This window comes from Cyprinodon tularosa, unplaced genomic scaffold (assembly GCF_016077235.1).
Source record: "Cyprinodon tularosa strain WSP-4 unplaced genomic scaffold, ASM1607723v1 ctg363, whole genome shotgun sequence".
NCBI lineage: Eukaryota > Metazoa > Chordata > Actinopteri > Cyprinodontiformes > Cyprinodontidae > Cyprinodon > Cyprinodon tularosa.
The window spans coordinates 743,666-771,357 of NW_024039078.1; the positions used below are offsets into that span (position 1 = coordinate 743,666).

The window sequence follows — 27,692 nt, forward strand, 5'->3', positions numbered from 1 at the left end:
AGATTAAATATTGACTAAATTAGCCATTGACATTGTGTGGTTTCACTTCAATCCCGTACTATCAACGGGCAATCAGCAATCCAGTGAATAAATCAAGAGCAGTGGAGTAGGTTCCAATGAAAGGAGGAAAGAGAAAGACTCTAAATATCTACTTTTTGATAAAAAAATACAAATTGTTTATAAAAAAGTACTCCACAAAGAGTGACGCAGGCTTAGTTGATCACAGTGTGAAAAAATCAAAGGTTGGATCTCAATTTGTTGTTTTTTTTCAGTAATTTACCTCTTTACGTGAAACTCAAAAAGAAGCAATTTCAGCTTTTTTGCACAACAAAAAGTCAGGCGGCCAAGGCCTCTTTTCTTAGGCTCACTGTGAGTGTGTGTGTGGGGTGTGTGTGTATGTAAGAGAGAGAGTGTGACATTGTACCAGCGGTTGCCATAGTGATCGAGCAGGTTGTTCTAATGATGTTTGATGCCCTGCAGACAACCAGCCTTTCCCCAGTAGAGTCCAATGTAATTGGTCCCAACAGGGGAGAAAATGAATTCAATTAAACTTTATTATTGGGATTCATAATTTTTCAGTCGAGTTGAGAAGAATCCTGTCATTGTCATAAATCACAAGAAATTAGTTCCTGACATTGTGAGCAGTCAAGTCATTTATTAAGAACAGACACCTGTAAACCAGAGTGTTTCTCTCTGTTCATAATTTGAATAATGATTTGACATCTTGATATGGTGACACCTTATTCTTATGAACGCTGCTGTACTTACAGGACTTCGCTCTCCTTGATGTGTCCTGGTAGCTCTTCCACATACTTTTCTCCTTTCATCCAGTTGATGATGGGCTTCTTGTTTTCCCCGCTGTAGCCAAAAAAGGCCTTGCAGTCCAGACTGAGGGGCATACCTGCAACATACAACACAAAACTGTCAGCAACCACCACTGAAAATATTTAAATTAGTTTCTCATCTGAAATGTCCGCCTGAGCCGTGACCTTAGATGAATGAAGGACCGAGTGTCATTTTTGCAGAAACTCCACAATGGTGAGAATTCTTTCTGAAATCTTTATATATGGCAAAAAATAAGAGTTAAAGGACTGCATGTCCCTTTCCAAGAGAAAGTATAATTCAACTTTCTTACTAAGCTGAGTTACTACGAATGTGAATAAGGTACAGTAGTAGCCATTCAAAATTTCCCCACTGTAAACGATAGGCTGGTCCTTTTTAAACATCAATCTTTGTACTAAAATATTCTTTCTGTTATGATTTGTGGACATTAAGATCTGAAGAGAATCGCCATCTTCTGGTCAGACCCTATAATTCAGTGAAAGGGTGGAATCAGAGTGAAAAAATATACACACCCAGGAGAAGGAGGGGGTCACTATAGTGGCTGGAAGTGGGCTGCCATTTAGCTGGCATTCGATCGGGAAGGGCCATTTTGAATGGCTGCTACTATAGGTATCCAGCTTTCAACTAGTCACCCCCAATATGCTTTACTGAAAAATATAGCATTTGTTGGATCTACTTAGGCATCCTTAGTTACTTTGACCCTGGTGTTTCTTGGGAAATTTAGATACTATGCCTGAAGACCGAAATGACTTGCATCTGATGGATCTATTGAAGCATATCTTGACTTAAAACTTAGACCCATAGAAACTTAGACAACATAATAGGGTTATGTAGATAATATATGATATGAAAATGGTGAGTACAGCATGTGTAATCTAACATGATTATAATTGAATGAATTAAGTTTGGCCTGGGTAGCACTGCTGCCTTGTTACAAGAAGGTTCCGGGTTCGATTCCTGGCCTGGGGTCTTTCTGCATCAAGTTTGCATGTTCTCCCTGAGCATGCAAGGGTTCTCTCAAGGTACTCCAGCTTCCTCCCCTAGTCCAAAAACATGACTGTGAAGTTAATTGGCTTCCCTAAATTCTCATTAGATGTGAGTGTGTGAGTGAATGTTTGTCTCTGTGTTGCCCTATGATTGACTGACGACCTGTCCAGAGTTTACCCCGCTTCTCCCTCATAGACAGCTGGAGACCGTTTGCGACCCCAGCAGGGATAAGCGTGATGGAAAATGGATGATTTGAGTTTATAAATGGTGTCATACAATTGTAAATGAGTCAGGTCAAAATTTTTAACTAACCAAATGTGCCATGCTTATATTATGGTGCGTACTAAGAGACATATATGACTTTATGTTCAGTACCCAATCAAAATCAATGCGATGAGAGAAACTCATTTTCTTTTTATAATCCGATCCCCTGGTCACACAGAATTGTCTGTTGGTACACATGGGTTGTGCTTTTGCCAAAAACAAGATTATCCACCTCACTCATCAGCTAATGTTAACAGCAACATATGTAAACCTATAGAAAACAGGAGAACAAAATGTTTAAGGAGAAATAAATCCCACCCAATAAAAAACCCTACCCATATCTCTGGGTTTATATTCAATGTCCAAAAGTGCTTTTTCCAGCATTTTATAGCCCACAGAGCAAGGAATCACCTTTAAAATGATCCAAGAGTTTTGGAGGGAAGTGGTTGAGTTGTGTTGAAGTAACGTGAAGTAAAGTAAAGTAATTTTGAATTAACATATTACAAACTGCTTTCAAAGCAAAAGGTTTTTGTACAACCAATGTTATTTATGAGTACAAATCACAAATCTACAGTTATACATGTGGACAAAATAGTTGGTTTTCCTTATTCAGTGAAAGAAAAACCCACAACGGAGACAGATGTAACTAGATTCTGACAAAAGTAATTAATAAAAATTCTTGGAAAAAGTGAAAGTCAAACATCAAACATGTTTCAACAGAATGATTTAAAAAAAATAAACTCATGAAACAGGTCTGGAAAAAAAATCGAAGGTACCCCTATAAAAGACTGACAATAATCTGACCTAAGGGACATGTTGAATAAAAAAAAGACCACCAATTAGCCCACTGGTGTCTAAAGCATCTTAATCAGTCAGTGGGCCTTTATATAGGGCTTTTTTGTGTACTACACTCAACATGGATTAGACAAGAGGAAGCAAAGGAAACAGATTGGAAAGCTCAACAGTAAGGTGGCCATCTATGAGCCCTGACCTATTGAGCATCTCAGGAATGAGCTGAAAAATGCCATCTGGAAAGATAACCTTCAACACTGAAACACCTGGGAGGTTTGATCATGGACCAAAAAACCTACTGAGAGGTGCAGACATTGACATTATCATTGACAGTTACAGAATTAATTTGATTGCAGTGATTGCCTAAAAAGGTTGGGCAACAATATATTAAGTTAAGGGTACTATCAGCCACATAAATGGAGAAGCCACTAACTGAGGACATTCGATTATTGTTCAAAAGATGAACAGGATGCACAGGGTTTTCCATAACACATATGTTACATCTAGAGTTCCTAAAGAAACATCAGAAAGTGATAAAACATCATGTCAACAATATGAACTTGCAGGCAACACGGCCAGGATCAAATTCTTTGATTTTTCACTGCGTTGAACACTATCCAGCCTGATTTACTGTGTAAGAAACTCCAGAAGGCTCAGGTGGAGCTGGAAACAATCATCTGGATCAAGGACTACCTGACAAACAGAAGATAGTTTGTGAGACTAAAGGGTTAAGTGTGTAAGTCAGCAGCACAGGAGCCCAAAAGAGGACTGTACTCTCATATTCCCTTTAACTCTGTACACCTCAGACGTCCAGCAAAAGACAGCACTGTAATCAGCACAAATTACTCTGGAGTGCTGGGGTTTAACAGAGACGGACAAGAAGCTGAAAACACAGAGCTGGTGAAACTCTTTGCTGCATAGTGTGAAAAGAGTAACTGATGCCGAATGTGAAAGAAAAAACAAGACAGGTGATTGTTGATTTCAGAAAAAAGGAAAACAAGTTGAATACTAGTGTTAATTTCGTTTACGAAAACTAAACGAAAATATTTTCGTCAACGCACATTTTTCACCCAACGAAAACTAGACGAGACGAGACGAAAATCCCCACTAATAAACAATAACTGGGAGTAAATCAGAAATATTTTTCGTTGACTAATAAAGACGAGACGAAAATGCAGTTTGGTAAATAAAGACTGGACTAAAATCTATGGACATTTTAGTTCACGAACAAAGACGAGACGAAAATTACATATTATAATTTTATGGTTTTTTCAAATCCTATCTCCTGCTCCGCCTCCTCCTTGTCAGCTCCCACACACCCACTTTCAAACCTGGAGCGGGCGGCACAGAGTAGCCTACTCTGGGGCTCAGGAGAAAGAGGAGACGTGATATATGGACACATTTTCACTTCATTGAAGTGGAGAACAAAACCAAATGCTTGATTTTAGTCGAAGGGAAGGAATGTGGCCACATGGTAGCTGGAAAAAACACAACAAACCTGAAGAGACACGTCGCAGTTCAACACAAAGACATTACGGTAAGTTAACAGAAAGATTGGTGGTGGCTGTTTATAATGTAACATTAATCAACAGCTATAATGTCCTAATGATAAACTAACTGATGTTGGCTAACTTTCATAGCATTTAGTATCCAGGCTGGCTACGTTACGTTAGCTTGTTAGCACGTAGCGACCGTAGCCACTATTTGATAGAACTTAGATACAGGTGCTGGTCATAAAATTAGAATATCATGAAAAAGTAGATTGATTTCAGTAGTTCCATTTAAAAAGTGAAACTTGTATATTATATTCATACATTACATACAAACTCATATATTTCAGATGTTTACTTTGTTTAATTTTGATGATTACAAATGACAACAAATGAAAATCTCAAATTCATCATATGAGAAAATTAGAATATTACTGAAGACCAATAAAAACAAAGGATTTATAGAAATGTTGGCCAACTGAAAAGTATGAACATGAAAAGTATGAGCATGTACAGCACTCAGTATTTAGTTGGGCCTCCTTTGGCCTGTATTACTGCAGCAATGCGGCGTGGCATGGAGTCGATCAGTCTGTGGCACTGCTCAGGTGTTATGATAGCCCAGGTTGCTCTAATAGTGGCTTTTAGCTCTTCTGAATTGTTGGGTCTGGTGTATTGCATCTTCTTCTTCACAATACCCCATAGATTTTCTATGGGGTTAAGGTCAGGAGAGTTTGCTGGCCAATTAAGAACAGGGATACCATGGTCCTTCAACCAGGTACTGGTAGCTTTGGCACTGTGTGCAGGTGCCAAGTCCTGTTGGAAAATGAAATCTGCATCTCGAAAAAGTTGGTCAGCTGCAGGAAGCATGAAGTGCTCTAAAACTTCCTGGTATGTGGCTGCGTTGACCCTGGACCTCAGAAAACACAATGGACCAACACCAGCAGATGACATGGCACCCCAAACCATCACTGACTGTGGAAACTTTACACTGGACTTCAAGCAACGTGGATGAAGTGCCTCTCTTCTTTTCCTCCAGACTCTGGGACCTTGATTTCCAAAGGAAATGCAAAATTTACTTTCATCAGAGAACATGACTTTGGACCACTCACCAGCAGTCCAGTCCTGTTTCTCTTTAGCCCAGGCAAGACGCTTCTGACGCTGTCTGTGGTTCAAGAGTGGCTTGACACAAGGAATGCGACAGCAGAAACCCATGTCTTTCATACGTCTGTGTGTGGTGGTTCTTGAAGCACTCACTCCAGCTGCAGTCCACTCTTTGTGAATCTCCCCCACATTTTTGAAGGGGTTTTGTTTCACAATCCTCTCCAGGGTGCGGTTATCTCTCTTGCTTGTACACTTTTTTCGACCACATCTTTTCCTTCCCTTCGCCTCTCTATTAATGTGCTTGGACACTGAGCTCTGTGAACAGCCAGCCTCTTTAGCGATGACCTTTTGTGTCTTGCCCTCCTTGTGCAAGGTGTCGATGGTCGTCTTTTGGACAACTGTCAAGTCAGCAGTCTTCCCCATGATTGTGTAGCCTATAGAACTAGACTGAGAGACCATTTAAAGGCTTTTGCAGGTGGTTTGAGTTAATTAGCTGATTAGAGTGTGGCACCAGGGGCCATCAATTTTGAACCTTTTCACAATATTCTAATTTTCTGATATGATGAATTTGAGATTTTCATTTGTTGTCATTTGTAATCATCAAAATTAAACAAAATAAACATCTGAAATATATGAGTTTGTATGTAATGTATGAATATAATATACAAGTTTCACTTTTAAATGGAATTACTGAAATCAATCTACTTTTTCATGATATTCTAATTTTATGACCAGCACCTGTATGTTATACTGGCCGGGCAACTATAGTTTCAGTTACATTGCAAGTTTGATTAAAGCAGACAGACGTTTTAGGTAAACTAGGAGCAGCAAGTGAACTATAGTTCCGCTACACATGTATGCTAAATGCTAAAACCAACTGAAACTATCGGTCTTTGACAGTGTGTATCAGGATAAGAAAATTAAAATAATATGCCACACATAATTCAGAACAACTTTAACCTAGATTTTCATACACAAAATAGCCATTGCTAGGGGAACCACTGCAGGGATTTGGATGCAAACATCAATATTAATCAATATTAATACAACCAAAATGCATGCACACATAAAAATGTCTGCAATTTATTCCTGCATAAAATGATAGTTAGGTTGTTTGTATGAGTTTGAAATTAATTGTCAAATGTAGTTTTTACAGAGACTTAGTTTTTGTTAAGGAAAAAAACAGACCTATATACACTTGGAATTCCTGTTATGCTGTGCATCTATCCTGACATTGTATTAATTTCTGTTCCAGATTGAAGATACACCGACCACCAACAACCACCCAGAAACAATGACAGGCCAGCTATACAAGCTTCCTTAATTGCCCACACCAAATACAAAGCTGACTCTCAGGACCAGCAAGCTATGCCTTGTTTCACATAAATACTGTACCTTTATAAACCATGTGAACTAGCTGGCAGGAAAGCACTTTTGTTGTATCAGTTGGAGTTATTTTTTTCACATCATTGATCTCAAATCTATTTATTTCTATCTATTTATTTTATTATTCTATGTGAACTAGCTTTAAACAGCCAGCACTTGTGTTAAGTTCATAAAACACTTTATTTTATTTATTTGTTTCCTTTGTCAGGTGTATTTTATTTGTTTTAATGCAAGCATTTGTGTTTGTGTCTTTAAACCTTAACAATGTTCAAAATAAATATGCAAATATTGTCAGAACATCTTCCATGTCTGCATTTGTTCCTTAAAATAGTGGGGGGGGGGTTTATCAAAAAGATGAGAGAAAATGTTGAAATGTGAAATCATTTTAGGAAATGTTAAATATTATCTGCTGACAAAAAAGTAAAAGGTTAAAATTATGTCCTGACTAAAACTAGACTAAAATGTTGACGGTTTTTGTTGACTAAAACTAAACTAATAAAATTATGTTTTCTTGGACTAAAATAAAGACTAAAATGCTCGACTTATAGTCGACTAAAACTAGACTAAATAAAAATGGGATGATGTCGACTAAATGTGATAAAAACTAATAAGCGATGCTGAAACTGGACTAAGACTAAAACTAAATTTAAAAATGGCTGCTAAAATTAACTCTATTGAATACTATCATCTTTGGAAAAGAAGTGGAGGTGGTGGAGGATGGAGGGTGGAGGAGTAAAAATACCTCATTGGTATAAATACCTTGAGGTATAAATTAGCGTTGCGCCGATGCCATTTTTTTGCCACAATACCCATACCCGATACCTGCTGTGCAGTATTGGCCAATAACAATACCGTATCGATACCATCTGCTTGAAATTGATGTGTGTGTGTATATGTGAAGAACTGTACCTGTGCCTTTGTGAAGCAGGAAAAGGACTACCTGTAATACAAAGTGAATCCAGTAGAACTTTTTATTGCCTACTTGGAATGGGTGACAATAGTTGAATAAACTTTTGGCTCTCAAAATGGTATCGGTGCCCTATTTGTTGGTCCTCGCTGATACTATACCACCATTTTAGTGCTGGATCAGGGCCCCGCCTGATCCTGGTATCGGTGTTGGTGCAACACTAGTATAAATACATTGTTGTTCACCTGGACAACAGACTCTACTGTAGACAGACGTCTACAAGAAGAGACAAACTTGTGTTCCAGAGAATCCCTGACTTACTCCTCCCCAGACACCTACTCCTGATCTGCTGGGTGAAGCCCGAGGTGCTGCCAGGCCAACCAAGACTGGTAGGACATCCAGGGGGCATCCAATAAAGATGCCTCAGCAACCTCAGCTGACTCCTCTAAATAAGAAGGGCAAAGAGATTTACTCTCCCCATGTTCGTATGGTCATGATCCCGATTTAATTACAGCAGCAGCCACACCAATCCGTCCACCCATCTCCTGCTGCATTCTCCGCTCATTATATTTGAACTATTATTTAGGCAGGAACTCTCCTCCAACCTAAAGCAAATACACTATACGACTGCTTATCTGCCGAACAATCCTCCGTTTTTTTCTTCCCTCCGCTCTGCTTACATTGATAAATACACTGATAAATTAATTACAGAACAGTTCCAGATTCTCAGTAACTCCTTCGAAAGTAATAGTGCACAGAAGATCTCTCCATAATTCAACACCAAATACGGAGCAACTCCAAATTTCTGTTCTCTCCAGTACACTGGGCCCTGCCTGGACCTCTCAAAGTACGCAAGCACCTTTTTCATCTGCCCAGGTAAGCTGAAAAATGGCGGATGTTCATTGTCTTATTGCTAAACATAACTTCAAACTTTATCTTATACGTACACTCAATGCCTTTGTAGGAAATAGCTTCATTTTGACCAGCGCGTGACTGGGGGATATTTTACCAAGCTAAAACATCTTGTAGAGACTCCTTACTGCCAGCACTGTTCGGATAGGACTTGAGGACACACTGCCCTTGATGTGATGGCATGCTGAAATGGGAGTGAGGGTAATATTTAAAAAACAGCTATTATGGGAAGTCCAATTTCAACTTAATATACTGTAGGCTGTATTTTCTAAACAATTGAAAGTGACATACTTGATTTTGGTATAGAATTGAAGTATATTCCTGGGACATACACACAGTAAGACTGGCCCTTTAAGATTTATATACTTGAAAGGCCACATTAATCCAGCATTGCTCAACCGGAAGGCCCTCATCATATGAGATTTCAGATTGCAGAGGCCGCAAGACAGATTGTTTATCAGTTTTATTGCATGTCACCTATGTGGAGTGAGATATAGACATATTAAAGTGAATGTGTTGTTAATTTGGTTTGGGGGATAGCATCTACAAATATTATTTGAGAACAATATAACAAGAGTTACAGCAATGTTTTATTACCCTTTGAGAGCAGTAAAGTATATTTTGAATTAAGTAAGGTAACATAACTTCCACGCACAACATCCGTACTAGTCCCTCTGCACACACAAATGTACACACAATCCTGTAAGACCTTGAAATCCCCCCACCATGCTGTTATTAAAGCTATCAGGGATGATGATGAGGTATTAATGAGTATTCTAATGGACGCCTCCTCGTTAGGCAGTCAATTACCGGATAAGTATGATAGACCCCAGTATTATCATAATGATAGCTCTATCTACACAGTCAAGAACCAAACCGCCGAAGCCTTTTATGGCATTAGATGCTGCCAAACAGTGCATTTCCATGGAAAACAGTGTTTTAGATATAAACCACAACCAATAGTTGTCAGAGCAAGAACGACTGGTAACTTTTTTCCTACTCTCTAAAAGACCCATAAATACAATCCAACGTCTAAATAAAGAAAAACATCTTGTTGAAAAGATGGTAAATAAGTGTTTACCTCTTATCAAAGCAACATGTCTTTGTAGCTTAAGAGTCAAGGCTGAACAGCTTGCTTACTAGTGTCTATTGATGTTTAAATGGAACTGTGAATTCAACTCAAATAAAAATTCTCCGAAAGGAAAATTAAGTGTTGTTGTAACTCTTCAGCTTTTTAAATCTACAAATACAAAACTTAGAATGTAACTCTCTCGACAACTTCAAATTCACACTTACAATGCACAAATAATTTTGAAACAAATTAACCATAATAGTAGGCCATATATGTATTTCCGGTTGGCACAGCCTGATCGAGCAGGCAGTGCCCCCTGCTGTCTGATCGAGGGTACTAACCACATTTTACCATTTTACCGGTAGGACTCTTGTGTCAAAAGTGAAAATGAATGAGTAACTTGTAAGGTTGAATTTGTGACTCACAGCAGCAGATTTGTGCAGTTGTATTTATTGATTTGTATTTGTGTTAATGGAAAATATATATATATATCTTTTTTAATATATATATATATTTTTTAGGATTTTAATACACGTGTTCGAATTTGTTTTGCACCATTTGTTTTAGATGTACTCTAGCCAAGCTGAAAGGAAGCTATTTTTGGTGTGCAACTCACAACACAATTTGTGTACTTGTACTCAAGAATTTGAAGAGGTATAACTTTTTTTTGCAATTGTGACAGTTAAAAAAAAGAAAATCTACTATTACAAAACAGCAAAGTTCAATCCACGAATAGTTTTGTAACAATAGTTCTGGATCATTTGGAGCAAAACTGAGAATGTAAGAGGTTTTTAATGTGCAACTTGTAGAACAGAATTTATTCTACAAATACAAAACTTAGAAATTAACTCTCTCTACAACTTCAAATTCTAACTTACAATGCACAAATAGTTTTGAAACAAATTAACCATAATAGTAGGCCATATATGTATTTCCGGTTGGCACAGCCTGATCGAGCAGGCAGCGCCCCCTTCTGTCTGATCGAGGGTACTAACCACATTTTACCATTTTACCGGTAGGACACTTGTGTCAAAAGTGAAAATGAATGAGTAACTTGTAAGGTTGAATTTGTGACTCACAGCAGCAGATTTGTGCAGTTGTATTTATTGATTTGTATTCGTGTTAATGGAAAATATATATATATCTTTTTTTAATATATATATATATATATTTTAGGATTTTAATACACATGTTCGAATTTGTTTTGCACCATTTGTTTTAGATCAACTGTAGAAAAACTGAATGGAAGACATTTTTGATGTGCAACTCACAACACAATTTGTGTACTTGTACTGAAGAATTTGAAGAGGTGTAACTTTTTTGTAATTGTGATAGATAAAAAAAAATCTACAATTACAAAACACCAAAGTTACAATCCACAAATCGTTTTGCAACAATAGTTCTGGATCATTTGGAGCAAAACTGAGAAAGTAAGAGGTTTTAATGTGCAACTTGTAGAACAGAATTTATTCTACAAATACAAAACTTAGAAATTAACTCTCTCTACAACTTCAAATTCACACTTAGAATGCACAAATTGTTTTCAAACAAAATAACCTTCATGAATTTCCTGTAGAGAATAAATGAGTGCGCTCACTGCTCATGCTGACACAGCCATTATAAAGGTTTCAGAGACGTCAAGTGCGGATGGTTGGCGGCTTGATACTGAGATTCCTGATGAGCGCTCAGGTTTGGTGACAATCTTTAACTTTGATTGATGGAGCGCGGGGAGAGGAGAAGGGACACTTTGACGCGTGTCAATCTGAAAATGCTAATTTCTAACTAAGAGAAGAGCTGATGGCCAGAGCTCTGAGCGGATGTGTGTGTCGGTGGGCTTCTGTTTTTGTGGGATATATTTCCTCTCTGACCGAGGAATGCAGCTTCCTCTTTTAAACACACACACATAATTCAGAAATGGCTATAAAAACAGCATTGGGGGGGAGGAAATTGGTTTGGCTTGATTGCACGAGTGTGTTTTTGTGTGTAAGTACGTGTGTGGATGCGAGCGTCACAGTAATTGATTAGCACCCTGAGGGTGTGTTTGTGTTCTCAGCATGTTATGGTGATTAAAATCATCAACTTTGTTTTGCGCTCGTGTGGATGGAGGGTGTGTTTCAGTTGGTGAGATCCAGACTGTGAGTGCGTTTGTGTGTGCGTCCTGCAGATAGGCATCATCAAAGTAGTGTTTTTTGTTTCTGTGTTGCTGCAGCAGCAGCAGCAGCAGGGGGTTCATATGCAGTTGGAAAAAAAAGATGGTGTTTTTGTCACTGCTTTAAAATAAAGACTTTGCACCAATGGCTGAAGGGAATTTGCTCAATTAGGTTTATCATTGCCTCACACTGCAGCTGGGTGTGATTACACCTAGATGGTGTGAATCACATAGAAACAACTCTTATCCAATAACAAGAGGGTTTGCAAACAAAATTCAGGTAGCTGTTAAATGTGTCAAATGTAATAGTTTCATTCTCTTTCTATCCTGTTCTCAGCCTGACAGACTTTTCTCTAGTTAGGAAGCTTCTCTGATACAAAGGATGGCAGCAGAATATAAGCATCAGCCCAGGTTGAGACGACAGGTTATCAGACGCTGACAGCGGGGTTTTTTTTTCCGGTTGTAAAATAAAACAAAAAATGTAGACTTCATCCTTCCATCTTCCAAGGTCATACTTTTATAAATCAATATTAGGAATACGAAAAGGTAACTTGTATGGATTGAATTTTGTTCAAATGTTACATTTTTTTAAAAAGAAATTTGAAAATAATCATAAAATTATCCAGAAATCTGTCAGGAATCCAGTTTGTGTGGTCTGTTTTTGTGTTTTCTTTCCTCCTCCACCAGGTGCTGCCCCGTCCCCATTGGGTCTCCCTGCACACCTGCAGTTCATTGCCTCATTACCTGTGGAGTGCTCTTAAGCTACTGACTGCCACTACCTCGACGCCAGAGTGTTTGCCAATACAGGGCACTCTAGCCATGCTTAGTTTAGCAGAGTCTAACCTGAGTTTTGGTTTGCCAGTTTTGGATTCTCTAGTCAAGCTGAGTTTTTGTCAACCTGATTCTTAACTTTGTTTTTTTGTCTTTGCCTCCCGGCAGGAAGTCAACCTGCAAACTGGATTTGTTCGGTCCTTCTCTCTCTGGAAGGTTCAACTGAGCTTCTAACTGAGCTGGGGTTCCAGACAGGAAGTTTGGATCAACTTTCCCCAAGAGGTCGTTTGAGCTTCACACCAAGCAAAGATTTCTTCAGCATAACAGCCCGTTCAAGTACTGCAGGAAATGTGGCAAAGTGGCAGTCAGCTTCTCCATTCACCCGGGAACAACCGCAGTCTGAGTAACCCAGTCCACCCATCACCAAACAAGACCATCTCTGGTACAATCCTCACAGTCTGAATTCCATAAAGGACACCTTTCCCTGGAGAAGTGAGTCTGCAACCTTTTCCTCCAACTCTAAACCAAGATTCAAATTTCCCACTGAGCCTGAACTAACCGCAGTGTCTTCACCCTCACCTTCCAGTTCCAGAGCAACACTGGACTCTTTCCCTTCTACTCTGAGCAGCACTGGTTTCATCACATTTTTCCTTAATAAAGCTGTCTAAACTTTTCCCTGGTCTCTCTGTTTGGTCTTCTGCATCTTGGGGTCAGACCTTTAAGTAAAAATCATGACAAAATCAAACACCCAAATAAAAACAAAGGTTTTCAGAGAAACTCTTCTTTTGTCTCATACTTTTTTCTTTTTTTTTATCTTCAACCTTTTTTTCAATATTTATATTTGCACATTTTAATATGTCTCTTTTTTTAGATTGAGTTTGACCAATTGAATTCTTAAATTGTGTTTTACAGATCACATTCTCTTAATTTCTTTTAGCTGGAGTGAGGAGCAAAGAGCCATTTCTACTGTATGAACATTATCAACAGTATTTTTATTGGGCTTAAAGGAAACTGAAAGGGGGGGGGTATTGGAAAATTTAAAATCTCTAAAAAAAGAGTTTGAAAATATAACATTTGTAAAAGTCAAGATGATGTTTTGTGAATTAGCACTATAGAAATTAACTGATTCCAATTAAATAAACTTTTCATCCACAATGTTGAATCATTTTTTTTCCCTAACTTAAATAACATCACAGAAGAAGCTTTCTTTGACCTGTTATCTTAAAATATAGTTTCTAGTTTAAATTTCACCTGATAATATCTAAAAAGGCTGAATAAACACAAGCTAACCTTTAGTGTTTGATGCAGGCCAGGATACTTGCGAGGAGTTTTATATGTAATGGTGTTTGGTTTCAGGGTAAAAACTCTTCTCAGCTACTGCAGAGTTTCTGTTAACAATCACACAAATGTAACCATTCCACTGAGGGATAAAATTCAAACCAGCCTCCTATATCAACAACAGAGTTAATTTATTTTCATGTGATCTGAATCTTGCCTGGATAAGATCCAAAAAGACCTGAGGGAGCTGCTTCATGACATATCAAGTCAAATGAAAACTGAGAGAAGTGAAATGGGATGATTGTAAATTCATAAAAATACAGAGACAGTCATCTTGGCTTGTCCCTCTGTAATTCTTGCTGCAGTTCTTCACATCATTAGTCTGTTTCACTTGTCAGTCTTCAGGGTTTCCCCATATCTTCTCTCTGTGTTTCACTGAAATAGATTCTCATCTCTCCATGTATTCCTGCCATTTTTCCTTGTGTCAGGATTTATTCCCTTTCCAATTACTCGCTGTCCACACCTCCGTGGTCTTCTCTTTTTGCACCTTGTTTTCCTTTGTCCCGCACCGATTAGCCAGGTTTTTACAGACAGACATTACAGACACATGTGTTTCTGATATGTCTTAGACCAGGGGTCTTCAACATTTTCCAGGCCAAAGACCCCCAAACTGATGGCGAGATGGAGCGGGGACCCTCTAAGTATATATATTGTATGAAATTGTGTTCCATCAAACTGGTCCTATAGTCACTCTATTACAGATGGAGTAATGTAACGAAAGTAATTTCTCCCTGGGATTATTAAAGTGGGATTATTAAATTTCTCCCTGGGATTATTATTCTGATTCCTGGTTGATGGGACAGGTGTTGTGAATGAAACGGTGCCCAGCTTGAAAGAGTTCCTGTGTGTCACTGAATGTGTGCATTGATGATGAAAGACATCGTCTGCCTCCACTTATCTGTTTAATACAGTTTGATGAATTCATCTTAATGTGGATTTAAAGACATTTCAATTAGTGGAAAAAATTGTAGGGGGTATTATAAAAAAAAGTCTAATCAACCAAAACTTACACGACCCCCACGCAGTACCTCCGTGGGCCCATTAGGGGTTGCGCACCCCCTGTTGAAGACCTCCGTCTTAGAGAAACCTTTGTTCTTCTCCTAGAATAAATGCTGCAAAAAGCTGCCCCCTTTGGTAAAACAACACTAAGCAGCAACATGTGAAGCCAATCATACCATAGCAATGTGTGTTTTACTTCATTGTTGAGGTATTTTAACCCACTTGACTTTGCAGATCTGCTTTAACCTCTTAACATCCACCTCATTTTTGAGCATTCCTTTCCTATTTTGCATACCCAAACAGAAAAGCAAATAACTCAGGAACTGTACGCCCAAATTACATGTGCAATACATTATTTGAAAGCTAACACTCTTTTTCTAATATATAAATTAAAATTGGATGACTAGAACACAGACCAACCTGCATCAGTTAAAACATGAATCAAATTTGTTTTGTTTTTTTATTCTCTGAAATGATAGTTTTTTTTAACAGCAGTAATAAAGATATTCTTGAGAAAAAGCAGGTTTTATTGTAATATATTTGCTCTACATCATGTCAACCACAAATGCAAAAAATTTCAGACCTCCAGCTATAACAGTTCCAGAGCTGTGGGGTTTAGAACTTTCTGTGTCAGCTTGAAGCTGCGCGCAATGGCTCCACCTGCTGGTAAAAAATTTACCGGTGGAAATTTATGCATTCTGAATAATTGCCCTCCGAGTTGCTAAAGAATTTAACTCTATTTTTAAAACTATGCTTAATTGCATTTAATCTTTAATTTAACAATAGAGATAATCCTGTTTGACATGGGACCAGTCTCACCCCTTTGATAACTAACTAGAATTTTTAAAAGCAGTTTTTTTATTTAATTAGGTGATCTTAACAGTATCTGTTTTTGTCGATCATTTCAATTGCAGTACTGAAATGTGACAAATATTTAAAATTAAAGCTGTTTACATTATTTAGATGAAACACTAAAGAGGCAGTTTGCTGTCAGTAGGGAAGGATTCCAACGGTCAGGCATTTTTATCATCTGTCCTTTATAATTCATTTCCTCTATCAAAACTTGGCCTATTTAAGACCAAGCCTGATGTTTAAATAAAAATCCCTGAATTGAATTGTTGCTTTCACAGGGAAATAAAAAGGTGTCAGGAGAGCCGATATGTTTTAGTAAAGATTGGATCATTTTCAATTAGCTCACTGAATAAAAAAAAAAAAAAAAAAAAGCCTTCTGAAGGTGATTTAACTGTCACCGCTTGCTAATGCATCATTCAAACTGCCCTCCTGCTCGCCTCTGCAGATAAAGCAGTGTTGGAGTGGCTGTATTAAAGATGGACAAAATAAAATTAAGTGACAGAAATGAGCGCTCAGGCAGATGAATAAAGACAATGAGATGTCAACATGTGGAAGCAGGGGCTAATTTGTTCTATCTATTGCTGTGTGATACATGAAAACTGCCCGTTCCCTCTGAAAGCTATGCAGGATGGGATTTTGATGGGTTTTCTCCTTTTTTTGTTTTACTTTTCACACTTTTCTTTTACATTAATTTCCTTTTAGAAGAAATGATACCCCTTATACTGAAGAATTTAACAAAGTTGAACTTGTGTATTTTATTAAGACTTTGTGGCAAGGGTGTAACTCTGAGTTACTCGACTCAAACGCTTTCATTAGGTATTTTCCAACAATGAGCTCCAAAACATAGGGCCCAAAAACATTAATGTATAAAAAAATAACGAATAACAGCCGATTCCGATGCCAAAATCGATATATCATGCATCCCTAGAAGTACAAATTCAATTCCATCCATCCAGAAAAATATGGTTATGCTCCATTTTAAATATAGCATAGCATATTTTTTTCTTGTAAACCTTCTGGTAAACTTGGAGATATATTATATGAATGTTGCATAACTCAGTAAATCTGTTTCATCTTAAATCTGCAGCTCTCACTATTTCTCTCTCTGTTATGTTTAAAAAGATTTATGAACTTCTTCACTAATATTTAAAATTATGCCAGAAACAAAATTTCTAGACACGTAGAAGCTCTGCAGTCTGATAATAAGAAAACGTGTTAATTTTAACCTGTAACTGGGAGTCATGGTCCTCTGAGAAGCCAAGCTTCAACTAGTAAAGAAGAACAAAACATTTAAATTATATTTACTCTTCTTGAATTATAATACTAACTTGTATAAACTTATCATCTGTTGCCATTTTTAGCTGAAAAATCTCCATCTGTCTAACAAACAGGGTTTTCGGTGGTAATTTTTTTTAACCAATCCGTCTCCTAACTTTTACTTAAACATTGAAGTAGCTGCTGGTTAATATTCACTGAGTGCTGCTGTGTGTCTCTCCTCCAACACGTAGCTACTTTGTGCATCAGTGAAATGCGACGGCAAATCAGAAGTCTGAAAGCGTCAGGTCCGATGATATTCCACCGAGATGCGGGAGACGGGAGCAGTGCAAGAGAGGAAAAAAACACTCAGTGAAAAACGCTCTAAACACAATTAACTGCACCCAACCCCTGTTACCTTTAGTGTAAATGAGTGTAAAGTGGAAAAAAGCTGAGATTATTGGTGGGGACCGTCCCCGCCAGTCCTTCAGAAAGTTATGCCTGTGCTTTGTGAGACAAAGAAACACAAAAAATTGCATAACCGTGCAATGAAAGCACAATTACGCATGTGCCTTTTCCTAAGCAGGAGGCTTTTCCCCATCTGACACTATTGTGCCAGCAGCAGTTAGTGGATCAGTGATTGATGTGATTCTCAGCGTCGTGGGGAGGGAATTTTGCTCCATTATTGTTGCAGACATAACATGTTTTGTAGATATGTATTTGAAAAAAAAATGTGCAAAAATAAAACCTTTAAAAAAACTTCTTGATCAAAAGCAAATAATTTATAGGAGTAAGTTTGCTTTTTTTTCATTTTATATATCTCTTTTAGACTTTATTTCTCTTTTTTTCAGATTGAGTTTTATGATCACATCACGTCATTCTCTTCACCTCTGGGTGCGGGCTTTCCTCTGCAGTGAGTCTTCCAGGATGTTAGCAGTGCCTTTATCAGTCAACAGGGAGCGTTTGTATACTCCAGCTATATCAATGGGGAACCATGACACAAGGTCAGATGGGGCTTCCACCATCAACCCCTCCCTGTTATTGGGTACCAAGCCCCAGTGATGCAAGAATAACTGAATGGAAGAACCTCTTACCTAAGGAACAAGATCATGGGTGGAAAGAAAAACTGAAATTGGCTAGGAAAGTTAAGTGAGGTGCTACCAGATGATCTCCTGAATGCTGTGAATACAACACAAACTACAATCCCTACTGCAATCATTGGAGAAACCAATGAGCTGCTATAAAGGACAGAATTATGATCCTCTATATGCATGTTTTTATTAAGAGCATCCAAGGAAGACAATATCCACCTAAGAAAAGAAGGTTGAAAGCCAAAATCAAGGAAACATACAGTATATAGCCTAATTAATATAGTATATTAACCTAAAGCAATATTGTCAGGATTCCTGTCTGTGTTTGTGTCTTTTCTGTGTTTGTTTCCCTTCCTCCACCAGTAGGCGCCTGGTTCTGGTCCGCCTCCCTACACACCTGCTGTGAGTTACCTCATTTACGGAGCGCTCTTAACCTGCTGACTGCCACTACCTCGAGGCCAGAGTGTTTGCCAGTTTTGGGTCCTCTGATTCAGTGAATGATCGAATAGAACTAGAGCAACCATTGGGTCCTCAGATTTACCCGATTAAAACAAAAAAATAAATAGCTGTCAAGCATTTGGAAGGTACGCATGTAGATTTCCCCCATATATGGGATATATATGAGCATCACACTGCATCAGACAGTACTGATCTAATGTGGGGAGGTGTGCCTCAGTCAGTAAAGGAGAAAAGTTTTTTTGTTTTTTAAACTTCCTCATGACACCAACCTTTACAAATAGAACAGTCTTTGCACAAAAACAAAATGTATTTGGAGAAAACTCTTTGGGACAAACCAAAAAGGTGAAGAGATGTTCTCAGCTCTCCAGATCCAGGCTTTATAGAGCAAATATGATACAGTAAGCTCACAGATCTGCAAATTTGCAGTGGAGGCTAAATATGTTTGTGTACAGAATTAAATAACTATGATGAAAGTTAATTAGGGTGATTTATGAACAAATTAATTTGAAGATCATGGGAGGGTTTTATTGACTGCAAAAAAATAAAAAGTAATATATGACAGTTTTACCTGTAATACTCTTTGAATCATATCTCATTCTACAACGGCAAACTTTCTAGACTTTGTCAAATGTAGCCAGAGTCAAGTAAGACTTGCACAAGAAAAGCATGCTGTCTAATTCTGGCAGCAGCAGCATCCAGTGATGCTGACTTAACAAATGCAATGATCCTTTCCACTTCCATCTCCCCTGTGGGGAGCACAGCTAAAAGCAGTGTGCACAATCTGAAAAACCCCCACCAGGAGTTCTGATGGATCTGCATTCGTCTTCTAAATGAAAGGTGTCCACAGGCTTTAGTATATAGGTGCTAATTGTTAGACTTCACTAACAAGAAAAAGTCTTCGTTCCACTTGATTACATTGCTGATTTACTTATCTAGAAGGTCTGAGTTGCTGGAAGAAGGAACTGCTTTAAAGAAGATTCATTTTGGTATATTTCATTCTGACAATTAGCAAACCTTTCATCTATATATTGTTGTGGTGCTTCTTTATAAAGGCCAAAACTGTCAGCAATACATTAACCAGATGAAGCAAAAGCTGCTCTATGAAATACATAATGATCTCTAGTCTGCTGTTTTGTATTAATATTAGGAATCATATCACATATCAGGACTGATTTGTGATGTGACCATTCGGTTAGGGGGAATTGTTGGCCTTGCTGAACAGGCCAAATGTTTTGCAAGGCCAACTATTCCCCTAGAGCCCTCCCAACTTTCAGAGGCATAGATCAGTATCGAATATTGCAGGCTAACAAAGAACCCAAAGGACTGCTCATTCCTTAAATTGAAAAATCTCCCTGGATGGGACGCGAAACATCTTCAAACTTGGAAACAAAGTCCAGTGGATTGTTTTTTCACTTTTTTGGAACTCTCAGAGCTCTTACTCAAAGTACTGAATGCCACTTAATGTGTGTTGATTGCTAATTATAGATGTTTATAAGCAGAAAACAATAGCTTTTTTTTTCATGTAATCCCTTTGAAAGCTTCAATGAACTACAAGTGAAATCCCACCACTGGGTGGGGCTGTTGAGCCCCTAGACCAGAATAAGATGTCTAACAATTGACATCTCTCTCTACCGCTACTCCAACCTCACTTCTCACCTGTCGCCCCCATGTACAAAGAATGTTACAAGGAATGAATTCACACCTAAACAGTCTCGACTTTCAGAGAAACATCTCTAGTAAAGAATGAACTCCTATCCTTATAATGAGTCCTGAGTGGTGCTGGCCATCAGCAGTAGCCTAACATTGCACCATTTACACAGGCAACTTAAACTGTATCCAAATCCCTCAGTGACCGTCTCAGACCATTTTCTGTCTCACTCATGTCTTCACACCCTCTGGTCACTTTGCTCAGGGATGCCAAGCACCCATGGACTGTAAGCCCACTAATGTAAATAAATGAGATAAACTCGGCCAGTAGAGAATTATCCAATTTCTAATCAGAACTGTGCAAAGAGGCAGGTGACAACGATAAAACTGTATTTCATTTCTTATTTTTTTTGCAGCTTGCCAAAAGACGTTTATTTAAAGATAACCTGGGAGTATTTTAAGCCGTACGTTTAGTCATGAAGCAAGAAAAGCTGTATATATACAGTGGTCACAGCAAATACTCACTTTAAACACGAACAGTATGAGAGAAACAGCCTGACCATCTGCTTGTCACTCCAGTTTCTGTTTCTCTTTTGGTGCATCGCACTCATACGCTGCACACTTCATCAAAACCGATCCATCGTAGTCCATCTGTTCCTCAGAAACACACACACTGACAACCCTTCAGGTGTGTGAGTGTGCACGGACCAGGTATAAGGTGTAGGGGGTTGTCTTGGTAACAGCTGAGTTTCGGGTCCTAGGCTCCAAGGGTACACAGCTGCAAATGGCTACACAGATGGTGCCTTGCACACATGCACGTGGGCACAGATGCACACACACACTAATGTGTTCACTTTGACGACAGGCGAACACACTCACATACAAACAAAGCCACGTGGAAGGGAGTGGGTCTGCTCAGCTGTAAACTGGGAGGCTTCTGTCTGTGTAACGGCATTCTGACTCTGATAAATGATCCCATTTCTTTTCTTTTCCCTTTATTTTATTTTTGGAAAATGTAGGCACATGCCTCCTACACTCTTCCAACCCCCCACCTTCATCACTTAGTGGATGTAAATAATCGTCGAGGTTAATGATGTCGAGTGTTGAGGCTAATTATGTGGGTTTTTCTGGTAAATGTGCTCTCCTAAAGTAAAGCTGCTACCAATTACCTCCACAGCTTTCACAAACTTTACCCAGAAGTTCCTCTGATTAATTTTAAGGTTTAAATTGTCTCACTCAAAATAACTGTATCATGCTGCTAAACAATTCATACCTCTTAAAAATGTTTTCTTTTTTTTTCACACTGCAACCAAACCCCCCAATGTAATGTGGAACTCAAAGTTGTGCTTTGTAAAAAAAAAAAAAAAAAGACACATGAAAACAAGACATAAGGCTTTTAATTTTTCTTTTGTACAAATACAATTCAGATTTTTCTGTGCATTGTTTTTATTTTATCTAAATCATGAAGCATATTCTTGTTTAGATTTAGGTCTAGATTCTCTGAGCAGTTCTAACACATAAATGTGCTTCATGCAGGGGCGGTACTAGAGAAAATGTACAAGGGGGGCCAGGGAGTGCCCGATTTTGCACAGAAAAGCAGGGTAAAGGAAACACACACACACAAAAAAAACTAAGACAGAAGACCACTGTTTTGGGCGTGCAGGTGGTGCGGTGATTAGCGCACACGACCCATGTATGGGGGCATGTCTCTCCCCCTCTCTCATACCCCCTTTCCTGTCAGCCTACTGTCGAAAAAATGAGCCACTAGTGCCGTAGAAACTCAAGAAAAAAAGAACATTGTTTAGTATAAACTATAATGTAGGCGAGGCACAAAGCCAAGCTTGCAGACACCTGACTTAAAAGAGGAAAACTGTGATCCTTTCTTTGTACGACTGAAATCTTAGCTTGAAAAGTTCAGTAACCAACAATAAGAGGTCTGCTTAGAGGGAAGAAAACATAAGAAGGGACATCGTCATTCCATATGTTGCCGGAGTCTCTGAAAAATTCAGGAGGATTTTTAAACAGCAGTTGATTCCTGCGCACTTCAAACCCAACAACGCCCTGAGACAAAAACTGGTTCATCCCAAAGATAAGACGCCCAGAAATAAGGCTGACAACATGGTTTACGTGGTCCACGGTAGAGAAGAGTGCACAGACCTGTACATCTGAGAGACCAAGCAACCACTACACAGTCACATGGATCAACACAGGAGGGCCAACTCCTCACGACAGGACTTAGCAGTTCACCTACACCTGAAAGCTAAAGGAAAACTCGTTTAGGGACAACAGCATCCATATTCTGGCCAAGGAAGACAGATGTTTGAGAGAGGGGTTAAGGAAGCCATCTTTGTTAGCCTCGAAAAAACCACCTCTCAACAGAGGAAGTGGTCTTAGACATAACATTTCACCTACCTGCAAAGCACTTTTAGTAAAGATACTCATAAGATCCACCTCTCACCTGCCCTCACCTGACTAACACTTCAATGAGGCATGTGAGCAAAACCACTCTAACGAGGGAGTTAACGACCCATCAGAACCCCCAACGACCATTAACACACCCCAGGTGACCTACTTGGCCAATCCAGCAGGAGGATTCAAAGCCACGATTTGATCCCAATTAATAAAGTGAATAGTCCGTGTAAAATATAAACTCCAAGGGCAAATCAATGATGGTCACTTCCATCAGTGCATATCATCATCAGACACTGAGTTAGTATTGCACTGCAAACACAAATCTAAAAAAGTACAATGTTCTTAAAATATCTGATTTTGCCCTTAATTTGAGCAGCTAATTATCGTGATTTACCAAGTCATTAATATTTTTGGCTGTAAAAAATAAAATAAGATATTAGAACTCCACTGACTTATGTCACCAAGGTTAATTGAGTTTTTCTTTCTCTTACTTTAAACATAAATCATCTTATTCCTTTAGGAAATTATTTAACTTACTTGCATGAAATCAAGGGCAGAATAATATCTATTGAAAAACTGACATATTTAAATATTTGTAGTAAATGTTTTCAGTAAAGGAGCCACAACAGGAGCCAGGACCAGTTTTACAGGGGCACTGGCCCCCGTTGACCCCTGTATAGAATGACCCACAGCACCACGCATCTTTCCATGAACTCCAACCAGTTCCCCCTCCAATGCACCAATGCAGACAAGGTATGGCACCATAAACATAATGTATGTTCAGCCTGGATCATTGTAACACACAGCATTACTAGATCACTTCTTTCTTAAAAGGACAGTGTGGCTTTTTTATGAGCAAAAAACAAGTATTACTTTTATACATACATATTCTGCTAAAGTCTAATATCATCAGCAATAAAAGGGTCTCATAGTAATTTAAACATACATAGGTGGTGGTGCAACCAATTGGAGACGCCATGGTATGTTAGCCCTTTGGAGTAATTTTTTCCTCTTTAGAGTGGCTGAAAGGGGACAAAGCTGTCAGTCTTAGATGTTTTACCTTTATCTGAAAATGTGTTGTCAGTGTCTAAGGAGCTCAAAGCAAGCAAATAGTTCTACCATCCACTTTCTGTAGAAACCATGGGCCATCTGTACTCTTTGTCCAGTGAGAGGCAAGAGAAACAAACCAAAAATACAAAACAAAGCAAAACAAAAAAAGTAATAATCAGGAGAAAGCAAGTTTTTTCTGAGCAACTTCTACCAAGTTTAGAAAATTCATGAGGGGGTGGGGCTTCACAATGAATGCAGAGGTTTCAGGCTTTCAGCTGGACAGGTACAGTATGTTCACTCAATAATCTGTAACAGTAAAGTTTTTTTGGTTCTACGTTAGAAATAGGGCAGCGTAGTCCAGCAACTAGTCTGACCCTCCTGCAGAGACGGCTAGTTTGTTTGTTCTGCTACAATGAAGTTATCAGCTTCTGTTATTCTTTATAAAAAATGTCAATAAAGCAGGCGACAGTAAGCTTCTTTCATTTCTGTTTTATAAATGATATTAGCTGATATATCCAGGGCTATGAAGCCGGTTCTGTCCTCCTATTAGAGAAAGCTATTTTGCTTGTTTATTTGCTTGTTGGTTAGGCTAAAATTGCTCCAGTGGAATAGTTATAATTTATTATTGTTCATCAAAAAGGTCAGAGCAGCACATGAGCTTAGGCTTCTTTCTGTCCTGTTATCATTATCATTATCTTAGCTGATCTGGGAGGTTTAACGAAGGTATATGTGCCCCCTTCACTCAGAAATAGTAGAATGTTCCTCCATGGCTTCTGTTGTTCTTACATGCTTGACTGAGAGGAAACAGAGGCTGAGTTCAAATTCAGGGGCTGCATCCTATGAAGGCCAGATTCATCGTCCGATTACGTCCTAGTACGGCGGATAGTTCAGATTGGAAGACTCATTGTTATGCAGCAGACAAATGCAGCCTTTTTCATATTTTGAATGACGGGTTCGGTGTATCCTACATAGCCTTGGGTATCCCATGATTTATTTCTCAAAAAGGTAAATGGTGGAAAAGCTAAATGGTGCAGAACATTTTCCATGAGTGACTAAAGGGAATGTGATTGGTAGATTACCAAGAGGGTGGGGCGGAAGGTTTGCAAGCCTTTTGGTTGTAGCCGGTTTCTCTTAAGCAGCTTGCTAACCAGTTAGCATCTTAGTGCTAGTAGGTTCCCAATGGGAAATTCCATTGGGACCAAGTAGCACTAAATTGGTGACTTAGAAACGCCAATGTCAAGGAACGCTATGGACAGAGGAAACATAAAAGAGGAGGAGAGTTTTGTGTTGCAGGTCATGGATGAGTCTCCTCCATCATGCATTTATTATTTAGAGGAGGAAAGCGGGACGAAGATGTTGTGGAAGAGGACGCCAGGGCGGCAGAAGCTTGGTTTGGTGTAGAAGGCTTCCAGCCGTACATGTTTGAGCCCTTGCCTCGCAACGCTGCCAGTTCTGTTAGCTCTACGCCTGCTGAAGACACAGACGTCCATCCCCGTGAACACTGGGACGGAACTCAATGGGAAAGGAAATTATTCTTATTTCAACCGTTGCGTATATTAGCTGCTACATATGAATCAAGATACTATGACCCAAAACATTTGATTGACAGATGACCGTTGATATATAATTTGTCAGGGCTCCTGTCTGTGTGTTTGTTTTTGTGTTTGTCTCCCTTCCACCAACAGGAGGCGCCTGGTTCCGGTTCGCCTCCTCACACACCTGCTGACGGTTACCTCATTAACGGAGTGCTCTTAAGCTGCTGATTGCCACTACCTCGACGCCAGAGTGTTTGCCAGTTTTTGGTACTCTAGCCAAGCTGAGTTTTCTCTGAGTAAGACTGAGTTCTTGTCTCCCTAAGTTTTAACTTTGTTTTCTGTCTTTGCCTCTTGGCAAGAAGTCATCTTGCAAACTGGACCTTTTCGGACCTCCTCTCCCAGGAGGGATCAACTGAGTCTAAACTGAGCCAGGGATTCAAACAGGAGGTTTGGATCCAGTCTCCTTTGAGGATGTTGAAATTACTCTCTGAGCAAGGGAATCATCTTCACCAAGACCCGTTCAAGTACAGCAGGAAATCTGAGTGGCAATCAGCGTCTCCGTTCCCCTACACCGCCCGAGTTCTGTGTAAACCCTGTTCCGCCCTTCGCCGAATCAGACATACACTGGAAAACCAACACACAGATTGGAGTCAAGGATCCTTCACTTCTCTGGAAACGTGAGTCAACAACCAGATCCTCTGCTTCAAGTCAACGAATCAAATTTCCCACTGAGCCTGAACTAATAGTCTGTCTTCCCCTCATCTTCCATTTCCGGCTGAGCAGAGTTCAGAGCAACTTTACACCGAGCTTAACTTCTTCAATAAAATCCCTCAAACTTTTCATCTGTGTCTCTCTGTTTGGACTTCGGCATTTTGGGTCAGACATTTAATTAAATCATGACATGATTGGCCGAATATAGGTGTTAAAGCTGACGTATAACTAACTGGCCTGCATAAGATAATGAAAAAAACCAATAGATTTTAAAACAGGCTTTTTTTTGTAAAATAGAAATTTTTTACATTTTGGGACAATATAGTCTGATAAAGAGTACATTTTTATACATGTTTAAGCCAGAATGATTTGACATTTAAAAATGATTTTCCTACAACTTTAAAGAAACATTTGCTTAATTTCAAAATAAACCCTATTTTAGTTATTTCCCAGATGGAACCCCATATTTGACATGTTTACGGTGATATACAGACCTTCAACGAGCGCTGTTCACTTTCAATATAATTTGAAATTACAATGACACTGCAGGAACTGAATATGAAGAGCTAAAACTGAGCCTCTGAATAAATCCTGGAAATGCAATGAAATTTCCTGTCTAACAGGAAATGAAGCTGCCATAAAGCTGGAATGAGTCATATTTGATTAGTCTGAATAAACTAAATATGTTTCTCTCTGTCTATCTCCCTTCATCACTCCTCGCCTTCGCCCACCCTCTCCTCCTCCTCCTCCTCCTGATTCTCTTTAGAGAATCAGAGGTGATTCCCAAAGATACTATAACTCTCTGTGGAAGGTAATAAAGGGAAATCCAGCCTTCATCTTCATCTGTATTTGTCCACTTTTTGACAGCTTTAATTAACCAAGTCCTTTATTCATGTGCTACTGACATTTGATTGGCTGGGGGGCTGGCCTTGTTAGGCGCTGTCTTAAATTAACAGATGAAATTAGATAGGAGATTATAGCAGATATGTTTGACAAGGTTAATTAAATGACCGGCCATGAGGGGGTAGCAGGTCCTGATGAGACAGTTCTTCCACTTCTAAGGCTGCTGTTTTAGTCCCAGTTTTCAGAGACAATGTTCCTGAATAGAAATATGGTAAATATTGGTAAATAAATCTTAACATATTATCCGTGAAAGTTCATCAGTTCATAAAAATACTAGTTTAACAGAGTTTGAAGATTAATTAGATCACATCTAAAGCGTGGCTTATTTAGGATGATAAAAGTGCAGTTGAAATATTTCTAAACTTACAGATCTGTTGTAAAAAAGTAATGCTGGATCGTTTCTGATAACAAATGACCTCAGGTTTTAGTTTTGTCTTCGGGGTTTCATAGCTCTGCTTTGGATAAAACAAAAAGAAATGGAAATGTAGTGCTCTTGTAGTGAACTTACTGCTACTATCAAGTCTGACACGACTGGAGTGAGTGATTTACATGTTAGCGGTATGTAGAGGTCCGGAGTGATGGGATGAGAAGGACGAATTTATAGCGATGCACTAATTGAGTATTAGTTCACATCACATTAACCAATCAGCAACTGGGTGTATTTGGCGTAGGGTGATGGAGCGCAGCACAGCTTTTTTGAAGCTTTTTTAAAATCAAGATGGAAGACAGGAAAATTTATTTTGACATAGGACGAAGTAAGGAACGCT

General features: G+C 38.8%; 1 protein-coding gene across 2 annotated transcripts in view; it reads right to left on the bottom strand.

The window, feature by feature from the left end:
* Positions 1–27,692, bottom strand: part of il1rapl2 (interleukin 1 receptor accessory protein-like 2) — a 690,042-nt gene that overhangs the window by 67,146 nt on the left and 595,204 nt on the right. For both annotated transcript variants that reach the window (XM_038295945.1, XM_038295944.1), the window contains exon 8: positions 769–901. In XM_038295945.1, coding sequence (XP_038151873.1) covers positions 769–901 — 133 coding nt within the window. The remainder of the gene's footprint in view (positions 1–768; positions 902–27,692) is intronic.